The sequence below is a fragment of the Anolis sagrei genome, chromosome 1 (genome assembly GCF_037176765.1).
Source record: "Anolis sagrei isolate rAnoSag1 chromosome 1, rAnoSag1.mat, whole genome shotgun sequence".
NCBI lineage: Eukaryota > Metazoa > Chordata > Lepidosauria > Squamata > Dactyloidae > Anolis > Anolis sagrei.
Genome location: NC_090021.1, coordinates 268,716,953 through 268,737,309, shown reverse-complemented (window position 1 = coordinate 268,737,309; position 20,357 = coordinate 268,716,953). Strand labels below are relative to the sequence as shown.

Below are 20,357 nucleotides of genomic sequence, written 5' to 3'. Positions count from 1 at the left end.
ATAGAGAAATGGGAATCAGCAGAAGGCACTGAATGAACGTTAATCTATTAATTTATTGTTAAATTTTACTGATGATATACAATGTTTTAAAATGATGTTATTGTGAATTGTAATTTTTATGGTATTTATGCTGTTAGCATCCTCTGATGCTCATGTGAGGCCACGCTGAGTCCCCCTTGTGGGGAGAAGGGCAGGATATAAATATATGGAATAAATAAATATATATATAAAGATGTGTTCAACTTCATATAAACCATGATTATCGCTGCAGAGCTATGCAAACTCATACAGGTATCAGTCATACTGAAATCAAGCACATTACTGCTGAGCAAATGTGCTTAAGATTGCTTTGGATGGCATATGCTCCTGGGGCTTAAGACTGCATAGAACTGAACTGCAGTTATATCATTGTCCATATAAAGCAGAGAAAGACAAAACAAGGCAAATAAAAAACAACTGAGTTTGGGTAGAGTACATACAGCAGGCTCACTGAAACAACCTGATTTATGTTAGTGTTGACTCAACATCCAATTGGTGTTTCAATGGGTCTGCTGAATTTGGAAGTACCAATAGGATTTATTGTAATGAGGAAAGGAAACAAAGATTTCACAATTATTTCAAGGTAACCTTTTGAACTATAGCACATGAACAGTTTGCATATGACACTCATGAGAGTATTGTTACAAAACTTAGATTTTAGGAACTATGAAGTTTGCTTTTGTTTATATTTCAAAATACAAGTCATTTTGGTGATCTATTTGCCTTTTACAGTAAAGAATGTGATCGCAGCTGAAAATGAATCAGTTACTAAGTCACTGTGCTTGGTTAGGTGAAGAGTTATGACATAGGAATTTAGCCAATTTTCTACTTATGAGCTACGTGTTTGGGCACCCCAAAGCCCCAAACCGATGTCCTCACAACAGCACACACCCTCTTGGTGTTTGGACACCTGATCTATCCATTATTTTCTCTAAAAACAAGCCTCACCCAAGTGGGGCTAGGAAGCATTTGTGTTTTTGCACAGTATAAGAACAGTAGTTCTGCACAATTTATAAGCACTCCCCGCTGGTACATCTTAAGTTGTCAGAAAAGTTACATTGGTGATCTCACTCTAATGAACTCATGAAATACCAGGTGGGGTTGCAATCTCCTTGCCACAGAAATCAATGACAAATATGTCACTATTTAGTAGGGGGTGATTATTATATTTGCAGCTGATTAGGAAGCAACTCAGAAAGACAGATAGGTCCATTTCATGTATCCCACTGAGCAAGATGTTCTTCTCTAACCTAACAAATGATTACCAATATTTCTTCAGTCATCACCAACTACTTTCATTTTTAATGTGAATCTTTTCATCACTACCATGTCATCTTCATCAAAAAGGGCTGTCTGAAAAAAGGAACTTATATCTGGTTGGACCATATGTTTTATATTCTGATAAGCATAGGCTCTCGAAGGCTTTAGAGACAGATTACCTTTCCACAGCTTTATGGTGGATCCTTCTAGTGAGAGATGCCCGGGTCCTTTTACATGACATATCATCATTTTAGCTAATGAAAAGTTAATGCACAAAAAGGGCTTACAATTTCAGTTATAAAAAAAATACTTTTTAACAATGTTCTTTCCATTGGCTGAGAGATTCTGGGGGTTCCTGTTCAAAAAGTAACTTTTTCAACCTCTGAGAATTTGTATTCTTTTTTGTGGGTAAAATGACTGTCATTGACCAGTCAACAAATAGTCTTGAAAAGGCTTTTTCATAAGATTCAGCTGGTGTTCAACAGTCTATTGCTCTTGGCTTTTGTACATTTCTAACAGTAGCTGGCCTTTAAGTAACTCTTAAAAATCAGATTATTTAGAAACAACAGATTCAAGCCACAATTTAGCCACTGCTAAAGCCTTCCAAGGTTTAGTGACCTCGATGGGAAACTATCTTGATTCTCACTCATTGAAAATAATATTTAAATATTTATCATTGATTTAATCAGAGGCCTAATAGTATGTTGTCAAAAAAACAAAAACAATGTTGTCAAATGTAATGCGCACCTTCCTCTTGCCTGTCGGCCGTACAGATGCCTCATCAGGCCGAGGCTGGAGAACTCATACTCCTTTGTCAGGCCGAGGCCAGCGCAGGCAGGTTCATGCAATTCTAATGTACCATTGAATCTAATGCACAACTCACTTTGGGCTATGTAATCTAGCCAAAAAGGGTGAGCATTAGCTTTGAATAAATATGGTAACTGGCTTTTGGAGAGGAGTTTCTTACTATTGTTAGCAACACCAAGATGGATACCATAACCTACCTGATTGTTCTGTCTTGACAATGACATTCTGTGATGGGTACATTTCACTTCCAAATTGACCTGAGAAAAAATAAATGGAACATGCAATAAGCAACTAAACCTACAAAAAGGCAGAATTTGAAAACCATATTGTGGTCTGTTTTGATGACAGGAATCAATTCCACCCAACACTGGCAATTATATTGGAATGCATAAGAAAAACAGTTGTTTGCTTGATAATGTCTCCTTAAGAAATCCTCCCCACATTATTCTTGCTCCTGAGTCCTTATCATAGACTTATCTTCTTCATGTTAAAATATTACTTAGAAGAACAATTTGGCAGCAGTACATCTAAGAGCATACATTTTAATGTGAATCATTCTGTGTATGCTGTCAACTACATTCAGAGACCCAGGCACTGCCAGACCATCAAATGCTAATCAAGGTGGTCAGTTGAAACATTCACACCTAGCTCCAACAGACAAGAGTCCTTTGTCCCACCCTGGTCATTCCACAGATATATAAACCCATTTTCCTAGTTCCAACAGACCTCACTACCTCTGAGGATGCTTGTCATAGATGCGGGCAAAATGTCAGGAGAGAATGCTTCTAGAACATGGCCGCATAGCCCGAAAAAAACCTACAACAACCCACTACATTCAGAAATTTTAGTCTCAGTTGCTCTTCTACAAGACTTTGGGGTATACAGGGAAAATGTATAATTATGAAACATTCATTATCTATCCTTATCTCTATGACTATATATAAGCCCAAAAGTTATTGCTTTGAGATTTTGGCAGCATGGCAAATTTGCTATGCAATAAGGTTCAATTTGTTATGTTCAAGCTCAACATGGAGTTTTCCCTGACTCCAATACAAAGTCTTCCATATTAGAGAACTGATACCTCTCTGATAATAGTATGAAACATGTACCACCACAAACATAATTATTATTTCTCTAGACCTCAGAGACATCTAGAAAGAACAATCACTAAACAATATTTCCATAGCAAATTTCCACAATAGATTACATATTTTTGTTTTCTACATGTTCTCTGTGATCAATAGTGAAGGACAGATTAAAATCTGAAGTTTCTCATTCCTCTCTTTTCAATTACAAATGGCATTTAATTTTAAAATCATGTGTTCAGGCCAACATTACTTATACCTGCCATCACTAGCCTTGGTTTCCCAGATGATATTGAACTACAATTTCAATTACCCCTCAATGCCTGGTGGGAGGTTGGGGGAAGATGTAATCTGTGATCTGAGATTTTCAACGTTGGGAAAGGTTGCTTCCGGTTCACTGTGTATTTACCATTCCACTTCAGATGGTGAAGACTGCTGTAGAGAAGCTGTCCAGCTGTACCAGCTGCCCGAGTGAAATCCTGCAAATTCATGCTGCACAGATGTTCACCGCTGATATCAAACTCCTGGAAAGGAATGCAGTTGGCATCGAGCTGGTTGGTGTCCAAGAGATGCTGGAGCCATTCCCAGACCTGATATTTTGTCCAATATTGTGGGTGTATTTCGTGCCACTGAGTTCCAAAAAAACTACCAGTTGCTGCAAGAAACAAATTGATTATTTGAAACATTATTTATCCCAAATGTTTATATTAGTTTATGTACTTCTAGAAATATTTATATGATGCCTTTTGATCTGATGTGTCAGCTAGGCCTCAAAATTCTTTAGGTTTTTTTGTTTTAAAAGTTCATACTATAGTGATCTAATTTGGATGTCACTGAGGCAATTATTTTGAAAATCAAAATAAGAAGCGAACACAAGAAACGGGCCAGGAACTAAATAATTTGGTAACAGAGGTGACAAAGCAAGCTCTTTGGACATTAAATAATTGCAACAGATAGTGCCAAAGGATCTGAGAAAAAAACCACAAGAACCTAGATCTGAGAACTACCAACACCCAACACCTGAAGGACCACAACAAATGAACAACAAAAACTGTGAGAAGAGAATTCAATAATCACACCTGAAAATTCTGCCCCAGGTAACTGTCCACTGTATGGAGAAAGGAGAGAAACTACACCAGGGTCTCTAGATAAATATTTGTCGAAAATGTCATATATTTCAAACCTTATCAATCAGGGAGTGGGGGACTGTTGACCTTTCAAGATGTTTTCAGTTACATCTTCTACAATCTCTTAACCCTGTCTTGTTGTGTAAAAATCATGGTTGATATAGACCAAAACATCTAGAAAGCCAATGCCTTTTACCTTACCCACCACTTTAGGGCTTCAAAAGGTGAAGATAACACTTTGAAGTATGCCTAGAAACTGGCTAGAAGACAATTAAGGTGTGCCAGAATAAATATTTCATTAACCCAAAGGTCTGTCACAATGACTAACTTAGTGCGTACATACTGGAACAGTTACTATTTCTAAAAACCTGTAAAGGAAACCTGGTGTAGTTCATACTATGATGATCTAATCTAGATGTCATTGAGGCAGTAAGGCATTAATCACTGCAACTGCATTGTACCCATCCAGGAAAAAGTACAGCTAGCAGACCTGCTCAAGCTGGTAAAAAGAATTAATGATTGCTGTCCTTGACTCATGATTCTGAAGTAGTACCTAATCCAAGTAAACCTATAGCTGTGAAACTTAGTTTCAGGGGAAATGGAACCCCATCCAAGGCCCTTTTATACAGTTATAGCATTATGATTCCACTTTAAGTACCATGGTTATATGTAACTTGCAATTTAGGGAAAGGATATTTAGAATTTTTGCCTGAATCTCCACTAGTCCTCCACCGAATCACCAGCCTCAGTTGGTGGCAAAGGAATCATAATGCCATAATTATTAATGGGAAAGGGCCTCCTGATAAGTTGTACACTTGGCTCCTGAAGATGTAGTATGATGCGCTGTCCAGATAGAACAACATTCTGTTTCATGCCTACCCTCCCACAAAACTCAGCTTGGTCTTGCAGACCATTATCTGCCATTTAGTTTTGAGCATGTGTTTGTCTCTTGAAGTTGCCTGTAGATATATGGACCCCAATGAATTTCAGAAATGGTTATGCCAGTTTATTCCTCTGAAATAGAAACTACAGCATCAGTTGACAGTGTCCCATCCAAGTACTAACCAGGGCTGGCCCTACTTAGCTTCTAAGATCTTCTGTTCTCCTCCCATGTACCCAAATAAGAACTGCAGAAGCTCCTTTTTCATTTGCCAGCTAACATTGTTTCCAGGAATTGTAGGTAGCAATAATGATGGTTGTTTTAAATAAGACATCCTGTCCACAGTTATCTTAGGGCCCTTCAACACAGACCGAAAACCCATGATAGGTAATCGGTTTACCTGAGGTCCCTTCTACACTATCCTATATCCCAGGATCTGATCTCAGATTATTTGGCAATGGAGAGATATATAATCCAGTGCAAAGCAGGTAACCTAGGATCAGATCCTGGGATATAAGAATAGTGTAGAAGAGGGCTTGAGGTGCCTCAGGTAAACCCGGATTAATACAAAGTAAATTGCGTTTTACCAGTTTTCTTCGACTTAATAAAACACCTCAACAGATCTGGACCTTACTGAAAGGTGGGTGCCCTCCCACTCCAAAGGAGTAGGAAAAAAAACTTGTTATTTAGGCAGGCATTTTCAAATTCATTGGTACAGAATGAGCATTTAATAGGGTGTGTTGTGTTTGATTTTTAAAAAATTACATTTTAAATAAGTTTGAAACTATTTTATCTTTATGTTTTTAATAAAACTTTTGTTCCAATAGAGTTTTAGTTTTAAAACATACTCAGTTTTAACTTGTTGCAAGCTTCCTTCAAACCGGTGCTAGGAGAAAGGTGGGGCCCAATCTGCACCGCCATATAATGCAGTTTGAACTGCATTATAATGGTCTGTGTACACTCATATAATGCAGATTGAACTGCATTGAACTGGATTATGCAGTTAATCTGCATTATATGGCTGTGTAGATGGGGCCTGGAATATGTTAATAAATAAATGAATTAATTAATTCACATGTGACCAATGTAATTATTGTTACCAATACATATAGTATGTTCCTTCTCCAAGACACTCTTATGCAAACTGATGAGTGCAAAAAATACAATTCCACAAGAAAATATGAATTAAACATCTTCAAAAATTCACTGACAAATACCAGAAACAAGCACTCAGAAGGCTCTCTCAATAAAATCCAGCAAACAACATAATTGTATTGTATCCATTATCTTTATCCTTATCTATAATAAACTTAATTACAAATTATATATATTCATCTATAATTTGCATACTGATATGTAATTGGACTTAATGTTCAAAATCTTGGGGGGATATGAACAAACTAGAAAAACCAAAACTATTCTGGAAGATGCTGAAATGCGCTTTGCAATTTCTGTGCTTGCATTTCATAGAAATGTTTCTTCCTACCATTGGAAAAATGTTTTACATTCTCATTTATATTTTACATAAACATTTAACTCTCTCAAGAACAAGAACTGGAATACTCTTAACAGTCAACGGTGATTCCTTTTTTTGCATGTAGGTGATTTTTCAGCAACACATTTCAATTGTGTAATTATTAGCGAATATTCTGCAAGCAATTTTAACCACAATTTAAAAATAAGTCTTTTAAAGAAATATGTTTTTAATTGGGTAAGTAACCCAGTATGATAAACTCTAAGAATGAAATGGATGAATTGCAACATGGTGTAATTATTTGACCGGGGTTAGGATGGTGCTGTGGAAGTCTTTTGAGTTCAGGAAAATCTTTTATGAATTAAATCATGTTCACTTAGAGCCCTGATATAATCACATTTTTATGCACCGAAATTAGAACTGGGGACTTCAACTCTTAATTGCTTTGCATGTAACAGAGACAACAACAGACGTTAATGACCCTGCCCTATATATGTGACCTATTTGAAATCAAGACTACTGGTTATATCTGTCAAATGCCAAACAAAGAGGTTTCTGCCTCACCCAAAATTACATCTAGCCACAGGTGGCACCTTTAGGTTTACGTTCCAGTGACACCCAGTCAATATTAATTAAACAGCAAGAACTGGAATGGAGAATTTTCAGAGGCAATGTTCCAGATGTAAGGGATAGATTACAATATATCTAAGTACCATTTGTATAGTTTCTGCCGATACTCTTTACAGAATACAACACTAAGGGAAAGAATGGGCAGATAAAAATATACATCAGTGAGCAAAATTTCATATATTATATTGATTACTTAGCATTTTAATCCGGTGGTGCAAAATGCCTGTCTTTTAAAAATTACATAGTGACAGTAGGTCATTTTACAAACAATTTCATTCCACTAAAGTATCAAAGAGCCTGAGTATTTTTTCATACATATAAGAGCAAGGGAAAGAGACACAATTCCCCAATCTATCCAGTGGTGAATTCCTCCTACCATTGCATGGTGGATATCCATCAGTCCAGGATGGCTGCTCATGGAGAAGACTTGTGACGGAATTAAGACTCATTCTGCCAGTTCCTTCTAAAATCATGATCTGTAAATGAACCAAATAGTTATTAGCTAAAACTTCCCTTTTTTCTCCAGAAAGGTAAAAATATCCCTAAAAAACAAACAACTCTCCTACAATAGACACAGACCAGGTTTAAATCATGTTGTTACAATCCCTTTCTTGAGGAAATAAAATATCCTAGCGGTAAAACATTATCATTCTGATTTTCATCTACATGAAGCAAGTTTTTACAACCACCCATCCATAGAGGAATATCTGGAAGCTGAATAAAAATACTTGGTACCTATTCTCTGGCATTTAAAAGTGGGGCGAGGTAGCAGAGGAGAAAGAACACAGCACAGTACTCCCCCCCCCCCCCCCCCGGTCTATGTATAAATAAAATGTGATTAGTGCCTTTTGGCTTTTTCTTTCTCCAGGCTATCTACCTGCTAGCATCTATCTACTTCAGTGGTTCCTCCATGGACCTCCAGTGGTCTGCAAGAATGAAAATATGGTCTGCAGCCTCATCATTCCTACACAGTTGCCTCAAAATCACATGACAATGAGAGTGACTGATCTTGTGAAACCCTCTTATAGTACCGAGGCAATGGGGATGTTGGGAGGGGAGAGGCTGACTACCCATGAAAGATTACTACTACAACATCAACTCTAGATTATTAAATATGGTTTTCTGTGGGTGAACAGATGGTGACTACTGGATGGCATATGTTCTGTATCTGAAACTAGAGCTGATGTGGTCTATCCTATGCAATTTTCTGAATCAGAACCCCAAATAACCAAACCAAATCTAAAGTTGACCAAAAACGGATTCGTAACCCCTTTGTTATTAATGTTGGAGAGTCGTCCTTGGTCGAGTGGTCCCTGGTCAAAAAAAGGAGAGAGATGTAGAATGAGATATCTGTGGTACATTGGTCTCATTGAAGTCAAATTAGGACTTCATGGAAATGAAGTATCAATTTGCTGTGTAATGGAAACAAGGAAATAGCTATCAATCACATTTTATGCACTTGGACACAATTAGAAACAATCCTATTTTAGTTAAGGATGAAATTTTATGCATGTTGATACAAAAAGCCTTATATTAGTAGTGGAGCCACACCACTGACCCTAAACCATCTCTTCCACAAACAAAAGAAAGGGAAAATCCTTATGAAAGGGTTTCCTTATGAAGGAAGAACAAAAGGAAGGCCTTTTCTGACTTTGTCTTCTCCCTGCATCTCCCACTGCCAATTTATTTTGGGGCAGCTTTTTATTGGTCACAGAATGCTTTGTGAAGAAAAGTTTTAAAAAGTCTCTTCCTTCAATTGGTGAATCCTCTACAGTGCATTTCTGGTCTTGGTCAGTCTCTCATTTTTTCCACACTTTCCTGTGTGTTGATGAAAATCCACATGTAAATTCTCAAAATATTTACATAAAGGGGAATAAAAACAGAGCTAATGAACAGAAATATTTTAATAATAACACTGAAGGTGGAAAGGATCCTTATCAAAAAGTAGCTGATTTGGACAGACAACTGACCTATAGTATGAGTATATGAGTTAGAAAACACCAAGAGCAATATAGTGCCAACTCTATACTTTGTAGTTTCTTCTGTTAGAATCTCATCATTTTGAAGCTATTCAAAATATCATTGTTTGTTCTATCTGTCTAAATAACTGTATTTAAAAATGATTAAGACTTCGATTCATCTGCAGTCTCCTAGTTTTCTTATTAGAGTCCGGCCTTAATACTATAAATTATGGTCTTCTTATATCAAAAGGCCATAGAATTAATTTGTACAATATGTGGTCACAAATATTCTGGAATATTTGAATGTTTTCAGTGCTTGCTTAGCCATGGCCTGATGCCACAAACAACTTGAAGTAGAAAAGTGACTCTACCACAACAGAGAAGAGCAAAGACCTTTGGGAATCTTCTTCTCATTCTCCAAGGAAGAAAGTGCGGAAGACCAGTTTGGCCACAACCAACAGCAAGATAAGAAGTGGCAGAGTGTCTGCTTTCTCCTAATCCGCAACCCCACACTCTCCATCAGAAAGAAATATCTGCTCTCCTGAAGCTGAAGACATAGAGCATGAAAGAGCCGGCCTCTTTCATCCACTAAGTAATTATATCTCAGAAAGAGAATTTGAATCTCACTTCATACTGGATATAAACAACTCAAATTTGTAGCGTTATTTTTAGCCTAATCTCTTCCTTCTAAGGAAAGGTGTCATCTTTATATTTTCCCTACCACACCCTTTTTGTGTGTTTCCTGTCTTTTTTGTTTATAAGGCTGAAACTGGAAACCACATTTTTTCTCTTGTTGTTGCTGCTGCTTGGTGTGAATCTCTAGGAAATAATCATTGTGTCAAATTTGAGATTAGAGAGAGAGACAGAGAGATTATTTATTTATTTATTTATTTATTTAGGACATTTATATCCCATCCTATCTCAACCTCCACAGAGGGACTCAAATCTTTACAGATAATAGACTTAATCCAATCAATGTGATGCAAAAATTTCCCATTAAAAATAATGGAATTTAAGTGATTCTTGACTAATGTGTTCATCTTATTTCAACATTCAGTCATGATGCAGATAGACTGTTCTGGTGACATAACTTAAACTGGATGAAATACACCTCGTCCCTCAGTGTTGTTTCCTTTTATAATGCCCCATGGCACGTTAGGGGCCTAAATTAACTAAGGGTATGATAAATGAGCTTATTTTCACACAGTCTTTTTATGTCCACCCAGCTATCTTTCCTCCTCATTCTCGATCTCATTGGAGTTAGGGGTTTTTTTAGCATTGGGAGAAAAAGTGCTGGATAAACCTGGACTTTTGGTGTTAGGTTGCAGTAATGTGTCTTAAGAAAATAAGGCAATTAAAATGTGCTGAAAAGTGGCAGGATTCTACTATAGTGAGTCCTGTTGTATGTTGCTGTGAATACCTACAACATACAAGATAAAATAGCCACACATCTCAAAATCCCTTACAGCAAAACAGAGAAGAGAAAGAGCAGATAAGCCTGCTTCACCAACTACCAGCAGCAAGATTCAGAAACTCAACTCTCTGTTTGGTCACCAAAATGAACATCATTAGAAACGTGAAGGCTTATGAAATCCTGTCTGACTAGTTATCTCAATTCACATGTGTTTATTGTTAATCTTGAATTAAAGATTTGCTAAAACAGCTTAACTGCTCTTTTTGTGTAGAAACCTGTACCTGCATTTCCATGTTATTTCTGCCTCTAGTACCATAGTTTCTGTTAAAGGAATAATGCAAACACATCTGCTTTGTTAATTGAAATATACTTGTATCTAGGGAAGAGATTGTAGAGCCCAGCACTGAACTTTGAAGTTGAATACTAACTTCCCTGAAGTCTTAAACTGCACTTAAACTGAAAGTTGCTTTCACATTATCATCATAATGATTTCCATTGACCCCTTAGAACTGCGTTTCTCAACCTGGGGGTCGAGACCCTGGGGGGGTCGTGGGGCATGTCAGAGGGATCACCAAAGACCTTCAGAAAACACAATATTTTTTGTTGGTCATGGGGGTTCTGTGTGGGAAGTTTGGCCCACTTCTATAGTTGGTGGGGTTTAGAATGCTCTTTGATTGTAGGTGAATTATAAATCCAGCAACTACAACTCCCAAATGTCAAATCTATTTTCCCCAAACTTCACCAGTTTTCACATTTGAGCATATTAAGTATTTGTGCCAAGTTTGGTCCAGAACCATCATTGTTTGGGTCCACAGTGCTCTCTGGATGTAGGTGAACTATGACTCCAGAACTCAAGGTCAATGCCCACCAAAGCCTTCCAGTATTTTCTGTTGGTCATGGGTTCCATCATTGGTTGAGTTCAGAATGCTCTTTGATTATAGGTTAACTATAAATCACAGCAACTACAACTCCCAAATGACAAAATCAATCCCCCCCCCCCCCTCAGCCGCACCAGTATTCAAATCTGGGTGTATCGGGTATTTGTGCCAAATTTGGTCCTATGAATGAAAATACATCCTGCATATCAGATGTTTTCATGATGATTCATCACAGTAGCAAAATTACAGTTATGAAGTAGCAACAAAAATAATTTTATGGTTAGGGTTCACCACAACATGAGGAACAGTATTAAGAGGTCATGGCATTAGGAAGGTTGAGAAACACTGCCTTAGAATATGACAGTGCCATTTTTCTTGTGAGGCTGTTTTCATTTATATAATCTCTTTCAAAAGTAAGAAATATTTGGTTATCAGACATTTCTTTTGGTTACCAAGGCACTCTCTAATCTTCTTCAGTCCAAAGAAATAGAAGTGTTATAGGCTGACAGATACTGATGGTAATGGTCCACAGCATGCCTTCCTAAAGTTATATTTCAAATCAATGATTCTTACTTTGATTAAGTGTATTTAGCACGACCATGCCATATTATTTGTGGCCATTTCTTCTATAGCAAGTCAGATAAAAAGAAAGCATTATTCTTGCTTCTGCTCTCTTTGTACTTCACACTGGTAGTGTGGACAGAACAAGGCAGTGAAAAACTCAGCTAGGATATGAATGGGCAAAACAATGAGACCAGAAAGAGCAGCCTCTGCAAACTATCCCAGTTTGGATCAAAATGCACATCTCTTCTTCACAATTGTAAAAAAAAAAAAGGAACAAGTAATATGAATGTTAGGCTTCAGTGTTATATGAAAAGTCCATCACTTTCTAAGTTTGTCTTACAACATGGAAGATCACTGTTCAAAATAAGCAAGTAAAAAGCCTACCTCTCAACCTAGTTTATTGTATGCTTATATCTATGAGAACATTGTCCGGAGTAGGAAGGAAAATTTAAAATGCATATATGTCTTCCTTGTATTTCCTTAATATTTAGAATTTCATTTGCTCTCTTATATCTGCGACATTGTTGGAAATAAATATGGTAGCCAGATAGCCTATAGAATTTCAGCTACTAACATTTTTAGTGATAAAAAATAATTACTTGTTATGCAGATACCACTGATATTGGTAATACCCACTTTTGGGAATCCATGGGAAAATTCCCCATCCCCTGTAAAGATACTTACATTGATACTTACACAACACCTCTGGCTGAAATGGAATTCTAGAAAGCCATTTGCTCTCTGTTCTCTAATAGCATGTATAAACTCTATTACACTATACAGTTATAGTACTATGATTCCACTATCATGGTAATATCCTATGGAATCCTGGGAATTTTAGTTTGGTGACACACTATGTCTTGGGTTTTACCTTTCCCCAAACTGGAAATCCCAGGATTACATAGATTGTTGTCATGGAAGTTAAAGTAAAATCACAACCCTAGAATTGTTAGGTGTGAAAGTGCTCTTAAGACCCATTTGCACAGGCCAGGCCAGCCACTGCGGGGATAAATGGACTCTGATATCCACATGATACACTGAGAGCATTCACTTTACTTCAGCCTTCTCCAAATTTTAAGAAGTAACAGGATGCTCCCTGAACCTCTGGAGCTCACCTGCACTTTATGCAGGTGAAAACAATTGGGTTGTTCAGTTCTTGTGGGTTTTTTCAGGCTATATGGCCATGTTCTAGAGCAGGGGTCAGGAACCTTCGGCTCTCCAGGTGTGGTGGACTTCAACTCCCACAATTCCTTGAGGCTCGGCATTCACCCCAAAGGCTTACCTTGGCCTCAAGGAATTGTGGGAGTTGAAGTCCACCACACCTGGAGAGCCAAAGGTTCCCCATGCCTGTTCTAGAGGCATTTCTCCTGACGTTTCGCCTGCATCTATGGCAAGCATCCTCAGAGGTGAGGTCTGCTGGAACTGGGAAAAAGGGGGTTTATATATCTGTGGAATGACCAGGGTGAGACAAAGGGCTTTTGTAAGTCAGTAAGGGCTAGACAGGCGAAACGTCAGGAGAAATGCCTCTAGAACATGGCCATATAGCCCGAAAAGCCCACAAGAACTGAGTGATTCCAGCCATGAAAGCCTTCGACAATAAATTGGGTTGTTTCTTAGCTGGATCCGTTCATGGCTGTTGGCACTGTCATCTTGCTTTCTCTAGGCTTGGACAACTTAAGGATGGCCCTTTCCTTTCCCCCGTTGATTGAGCCTTAGTGGCAACAACCACGTGTGAAACTAGCAGTGGTATTTGCTCAGTACCTGTAGTGATGCTAGACAGAGAAACGAGAGAAGGGAGTGGGGAAAGGAGGGAGCATTTCCTCCCCTCCCTGTATCACTTTCCCTCGATGCTTCAGCTTGCATCACTACACATACTGAGTGTTGACCATAACCACTTTCAAGATCAGTGTTCACAAACACCTTCTAGCTACCATGCCAGATTGGTGCCATGTGGTGCACTCCCACCATCCTCTAAACTGCCCTGGTGGTTGGCCATGAAGATGTAATCCAAAGGTCTCCACATTGAATCAACACTGCCATTTCTGGCTTATGTAGATGGTCCCTTTTTATTGTGGCAGTATGTGAGGCAGTGTCATTGTAGAATTGTTGTCCTCTGATTCTTTACATGAATCTTTGGTCATTCAACTTATGCTTGAAATACAATGATACAGTGAAATATCTGGAGGAATTGGGTTTGTAGCTTAGTTTCTCCGCTACCAATAGGAAACATGTTTAAATTTAACCTGACCTGATTGAGTTCTCACACAGCAGTAATGAAGATTTAACTAATTCTATATTCTCAGAAAAAGCCAATGCCAGAATGGATCCTAATATCAAAGGAGAAAATTTGTGGCATTTTCTATATAAATTATATATTGAAGTTACATATCTAATTGTAACATTACAATTTATAGAAAAAAAATTGGACTTCCAATGAACTCTGACCTGTTTTTACAGAACACTAAATGAACTTGTTAGTTGAGGACATATATGCATGCCTGTGAAATCTGTGGGTGCACATCTGCAATTCTGTGGAATGATTCTAAATGGTTAACATACATAGGCATCATCAAATTACCTGTTCTTTTGATTATGTATTAAACTATTCAGTTATGCTATTTCATCAATGATAATGAGAGCCTTCATCCAACTGGTTAATCTTTGGTTATGAGAGATCTCACTAAAATCTGTAGTCTGAAATCTAGTATGGAGCAGGCTTGAAAACTGTTTTATGGGTATTAATAATGAGTACAATAAATTCCCTCACCTCCAGTGCTGGCTGTTCTCATGATGGGCATCCAGCATTGAATAAGTGCCCCATTCTTCAGAATTCAAATATCTTCTGAAAGAATGGCAACATTTTGGGCAAGACTAACAATGTGTTGTATGTTTCATTTTCATTTGGGATTTCTGACTATATTTATTAATTTATTTATAAGAGGGTGACTAAAATGATCAAGGGTCTGGAGAACAATCCCTATGAGAAGTGGCTTAAAGAGCTGGGCATGTTTAGCCTGAAGAAGAGAAGGCTGAGAGGAGACATGATAGCCATGTATAAATATGCCAGAGGAAGTCAAAGGGAGGAGGGAGCAAGCTTTTTTCTGCTGCCCTGCAGACAAGGACGCAGAACAATGGCTTAAACTACAAGAAAGGAGATTCCACCTGAACATTAGGAAGAACTTCTTGACTGTGAGAGCTCTTTAGAGGTGGAACTCTCTGCCCTGGAGTGTGGTGGAAGCTCCTTTTTGGAGGCTTTTAATCAGAGGCTGGATGGCCACCTATCTGGGGTGCTTTGAATGCAATTTTCCTGCTTCTTGGCAAGGGGTTGGACTGAATGGCCCACAAGGTCTCTTCCAACTCAATGACTCTATGATTCTATGATTTATATTAATTGTTAATTGTTAAGTATTAAAATGTGTTACGATTTTGGATACTATTTGATATGTTTGATTTTAGTTCAGATTTCCAGATGAAAATTTTCTGAAATTGCATCTCCAAAACTAAACACTTTAAAGTTGTGCATTGTATTTTAACACTCAATTTTCCTTGCAAAACTATGGTGTGATCAAAATTGCATAACGAAATCAATCAATATTTTTTTAAAAGAGTTTATCTTCCAATTCTTCCTCAAATGTTATTACATAGTAGGAAATAAACAAACCAGTTTAATGGGGCTTGTGTGTGCAGATACTAGCACATCAGTATATTTTATATTGGTATTAGCACATCACCTCCTCAGCATATTAGTATTAGCACATCTCCCATCACACATGCAAAATATGTTTATTTTGTATGGCAATGAGAGGAAAGAATGGAGCGTGCATGGCCATGTGGCCCAAAATAATGCAAAGGATTGGAAGTGGGGACCACCTCCTAACACCAAGGTAAGTTTGCCAGGGGAAAATGTGTGGCCACTTATGGTGATCGCCCCCAATACTGTATGTGTGTGACCTGTGGCTTTCATAGAGTCACCATAGGGTCAATGGAGGCCAGGAAAATGTGTTACCAAACAGAATTGTTTTTATCAGTATAGACAAGACCTTGGAAAATCTACAATATATTGTGGGAGACGTAGAATAGCAATTTGTATTTATTTGTATTTATGTTGCTTCAGCTTGCTTCTCTTTTTCTCTTTCACCTTCCAGTGCCTAGCTTTCAATCCTCCCAGCCCTTGCCCTATTCAGTCCCATCATTTTTTACTCTAAATTATTTGAGCAAGTTGGTGTGTTTGTTAGACCAGTCTGAAAAATGAAGAACTGGAAAAATTGAAACCTGTTTTACCTGATTTGCAACCACATCAGATGGGGGTGAAATTGGTGGCTTGCATTGGTTCATCTTCCCTTTTATGACAAAGCCCACTGGCTCCCATCCCACAGTGTACTGTAACTTCCAGTGGGGCACCGGCATAAAGGGGGAGGCAAACCACTGCATGCTACCATGGTGGCAACACAGGAAGCTTCCTGTGTGGCCTTGGATCAACAGGGGGAAACTGGGCAGCAGACGATTCCCCCATGGGATGGGGACTCAGATGAGTCCAGCAATGCGGGGCATGGGGCAACAGGTTTCCCATACCCTCAGATGGACACTACCGGAATCACCATGATCAGTGATGATTCCAGTGACATGTTTGATGAGGTCATAATATTGCAAAAACAAAGCAGCATGAAAACCAGAGTTTCAGAAAGTTTTGTTTAAATAAAAAATATTTTAAATTATCCATTGCAGTATTTTTAAAATAATTCAACAAAATGTCTCATGGCATTTTCGGAAAGTAAGCTATCTATAGCAGTGGTTGTCAACCTGGGGTCCCCAGATGTTTTTGGCCTACAACTCCCAGAAATCCTAGTCAGTTTACCAGCTGTTAGGATTTCTGGGAGTTGAAGGCCAAAAACATCTGGGGACCCCAGGTTCAGAACCACTGATCTATAGAATCAGTGAGAAAGCTGTGTTCATTTCCTACTGCCAATACTAATCACTAGATTCTGAATAACTAACTGTACTAAAATGCCTATTTCTAACACAATAATGCATTAGCCACATTGGATTATCATAGAATCATAGAGTTGGAAGAGAACTTGTGGGCTATCCAGCCCAGCCAAGAAGAAGGAAACAGCTTAGATCCCACAGATGAATTACTGAAAAATAGACACATTCAGTTGAAGGAAAATATGCCTCAAATTGCATAGGTAGCCTTTGCCTAATCATATGCAAATTATATGCAAAGATTTATGAAACCAAAGCCAATGCCAAAACATAAATGTAGTTAGATCCTTCCTCCCAGGAGCAATAGGCAATTCTCTGAAGGCATAATCCTTTCTGGTGTGGTACCACACCTACATGTGGATGGAATCCCATATGGCATTATAGAGTCTTGTGATGGTATGCCCTCACACCTCACCCTCTGTCACAAGTGATCGCAGAAGGGGAAAGCAAAGACCATGAATACCTATCAATAGAACAGTTATGGAAAAAAGTGAGGAAATTTAGTTAATGATGCAAAGCAGTAAGGTTCTTACAATTTTTTTCATGTCAGGAGAGAAACTGCAAGTCGCTTCTGGTGTGAGAGAATTGGCCATCCGCAAGGACGTTGCCTAGGGGAATGCCCGGATGTTTTGATGTTTTACCATCCTTGTGGGAGGCTTCTCTCATGCCCCCGCATGAGGAGCTGGAGCTGACAGAGGGAGCTCATCCATGCTCTCTCGGGATTTGAACCTCCCGGCACAAGGGTTTAACCCATTGTGCCACTGGGGGCTCCTCTTATAAAAATAATCTGAGATTGTTGTAGGTTTTTCAGGCTGTATAGCCAAGTTCTAGAAGCATTCTCTCCTGATGTTTCACCTGCATCTATGGCTAGCATCCTCTGAGATTGTGAGGTCTGTTGGAAACTAGGAAAATTGGGTTTATATATCTGTGGAAGGTCCAAGGTGGGAGAAAGAACTTTTGTATGTTGGAGGTAGGTGTGAATGTATCAGTTGGTCACCTTGATTAGCATTTGATGGCCTGACAGTTTTTAGGTGTGGTTTGTTCCTTCCTGGGGAAAACCTTTGTTAAGAATTAGTACAAAGAGGACATGAAGCATACATTGAAGATAATGATGAGCCAATCTATCATGTTCCTTGCCTCACATATACACACTTATATTCATGCCATCTTGAGTCTCATACTGGGAGAAATGTGGGATATAAATTAAACAAATTGATTTTGATAAATTTTACTCAAAATGGAACTGTTGTGAATTTTTCACACATCCAGTGTGTTGTAGTGGTTTGAGTATTGAATCCAGACTCTAAGAGACTGAAGTTTTAATTCCATTTAGAATGCAGAAAACCCATTGGCTACCTTGGGAAAGTCATGCTTTTTCGAACTGACAGAAAGACATTAGCAAACCTGTTCTGGATAAATCTTGCAATACAATCTTTGATAGAGTTTTCATAGGTTGGAACAGATTTGAAGGCATAGGAGAAGGAGGAGGACTACGGGAGGAATTATCTCATTTTGTACATTAGCTGGGCACATTTTTTGCAAATTTGGATAATATTTTTGTCCAAAACAAACAGAAATGAAATTCTTGCGCATCCATTTTGAAGCTGAATGTAAAATAGTAGAAGAGACAGAGAGTTTAAGTACAAATGAATATACAGAAAAGCAGAAAAAGCTGGGTATGGAAACTAATCTAAGTAGCAATCAGGGATAGAATAGGACTGCACTGTATTATTAACAATCCAGATAACTTTTCTAAATCATATACGCTTTGTTCCATCTGATAAGATTAGTATCTTTTTTGGCTGCACTAATGTGACTTTATTATTGATAGGATCTTTACAAAGTCCTTAAAAGTTAATGGTAATAATAAATATAAAATTCAGTGACTTGGATCTTAAATTTTTGCAAACAGACTTCCTGTCTCCTCTTTTCTCCTGTATCACCCCACATTCCACTTCCAAAGAGGCTCCTGAAAAATGCCATTCCAGAATGGTGTGAGTTTCTATAACAAGAAAGGAAAACCAGGGAAAGCGCCTATCTACATGCACATATGCATACATACACACACCTACACGCACACATCACACATGTGCCTTTTACCATCATTTGAACAATAACACCTTTCATCTATAAATCTATGAAATCTCAATCTTTGGTTGTCCTTTTATTTATACTATCTCAAAAATAGTAAAACATGCAGGCATCATTAAAGAAAAAGAGGATATTTTGAAGGGTGAAGAATGTGAAGGATAGAATATTATTTTTGTCAGAATACCAGAACTTGCTGTGATCCTCACACAATCAATTGTCAATAGACTCAGAACAAATAGAACATTTCCTTAAGTGAAGAACATATGAGCTTCATGTAAGGCACAAGCTGTATTCACTGCTGAAGATTTACTGATGTTTATTAGCTTAGAAGAAAACCAGACTTTTATAGTTAAGGGTTTGTGTGGGGATTTTTTTATTTTTGCACAACTATGTATGTAGTACTTATATGGATTTGTTTGCTTATAAAATTCCTTAATATTATTTTGCCAGGGTAACTCCTACATTGACAACAGCTAAAATTGTGGATAGTTATTCTTGGTTTCCAGTGCAAATGGAACTAGCCAGTGTAGCATTTCTATACATATCTCTGCATGGCTCACACATTCTAATTCTTCACCAAGTCTGGGAAAAGGTGCTCTCAAGATTCTGGCACATTTGTAAGTTATGAGGCATAGAGTTGCAGTTCCCAAGAGTATGTGCTCTACTCTACACATTCAGATGTAATCCAATTTTATTAATTACAGAATTGTATCCTCAGACATACTTTTCATTCCTCGCCTGATATTTTTGATATTTTTATTAGGGGAAGAAAAAAAATCAAGAGAATTAATACTGTCTTTTGTGCTAACCTTCCACTAATGCAATGCTTTTCAACTTTAGCTCCAGATTATTTGGATTTAATATCCCAGAAACCAGAGCCGATACAGCCATATCAGACATGCTGGAAGTAGAGGTTCAAAACATATTGAGGGCCAATTGTGCTAATTTAATATTTATCTTTTTAAAAAATCACACACACAAATAGTTTTTCATCACTGTTTCAATGCAGTCAAACTCACCACAAACCAGCTAGGTGGCCTAAGCTCCAGCTCAATTGCACACACACACACACAACAACAACAACAACAGATATTTGGAGCCAAAACAAGACATGAAACCATTTGCACAATGAGCAAAGATATGAATGGCTTGGAAAGTAAATAA

General features: G+C 38.0%; 1 protein-coding gene across 2 annotated transcripts in view; it reads right to left on the bottom strand.

The window, feature by feature from the left end:
• Positions 1-20,357, bottom strand: part of EHF (ETS homologous factor) — a 50,495-nt gene that overhangs the window by 14,013 nt on the left and 16,125 nt on the right. For both annotated transcript variants that reach the window (XR_009630743.2, XM_060764880.2), the window contains exons 2-4: positions 7,679-7,778; positions 3,601-3,846; positions 2,304-2,363 (exon numbers count right to left, since the gene is read on the bottom strand). Coding sequence is in view for 1 of the 2 variants with exons in the window: in XM_060764880.2 (XP_060620863.1) it covers positions 2,304-2,363; positions 3,601-3,846; positions 7,679-7,775 (403 nt within the window). In the remaining variant the exon portion in view is untranslated. The remainder of the gene's footprint in view (positions 1-2,303; positions 2,364-3,600; positions 3,847-7,678; positions 7,779-20,357) is intronic.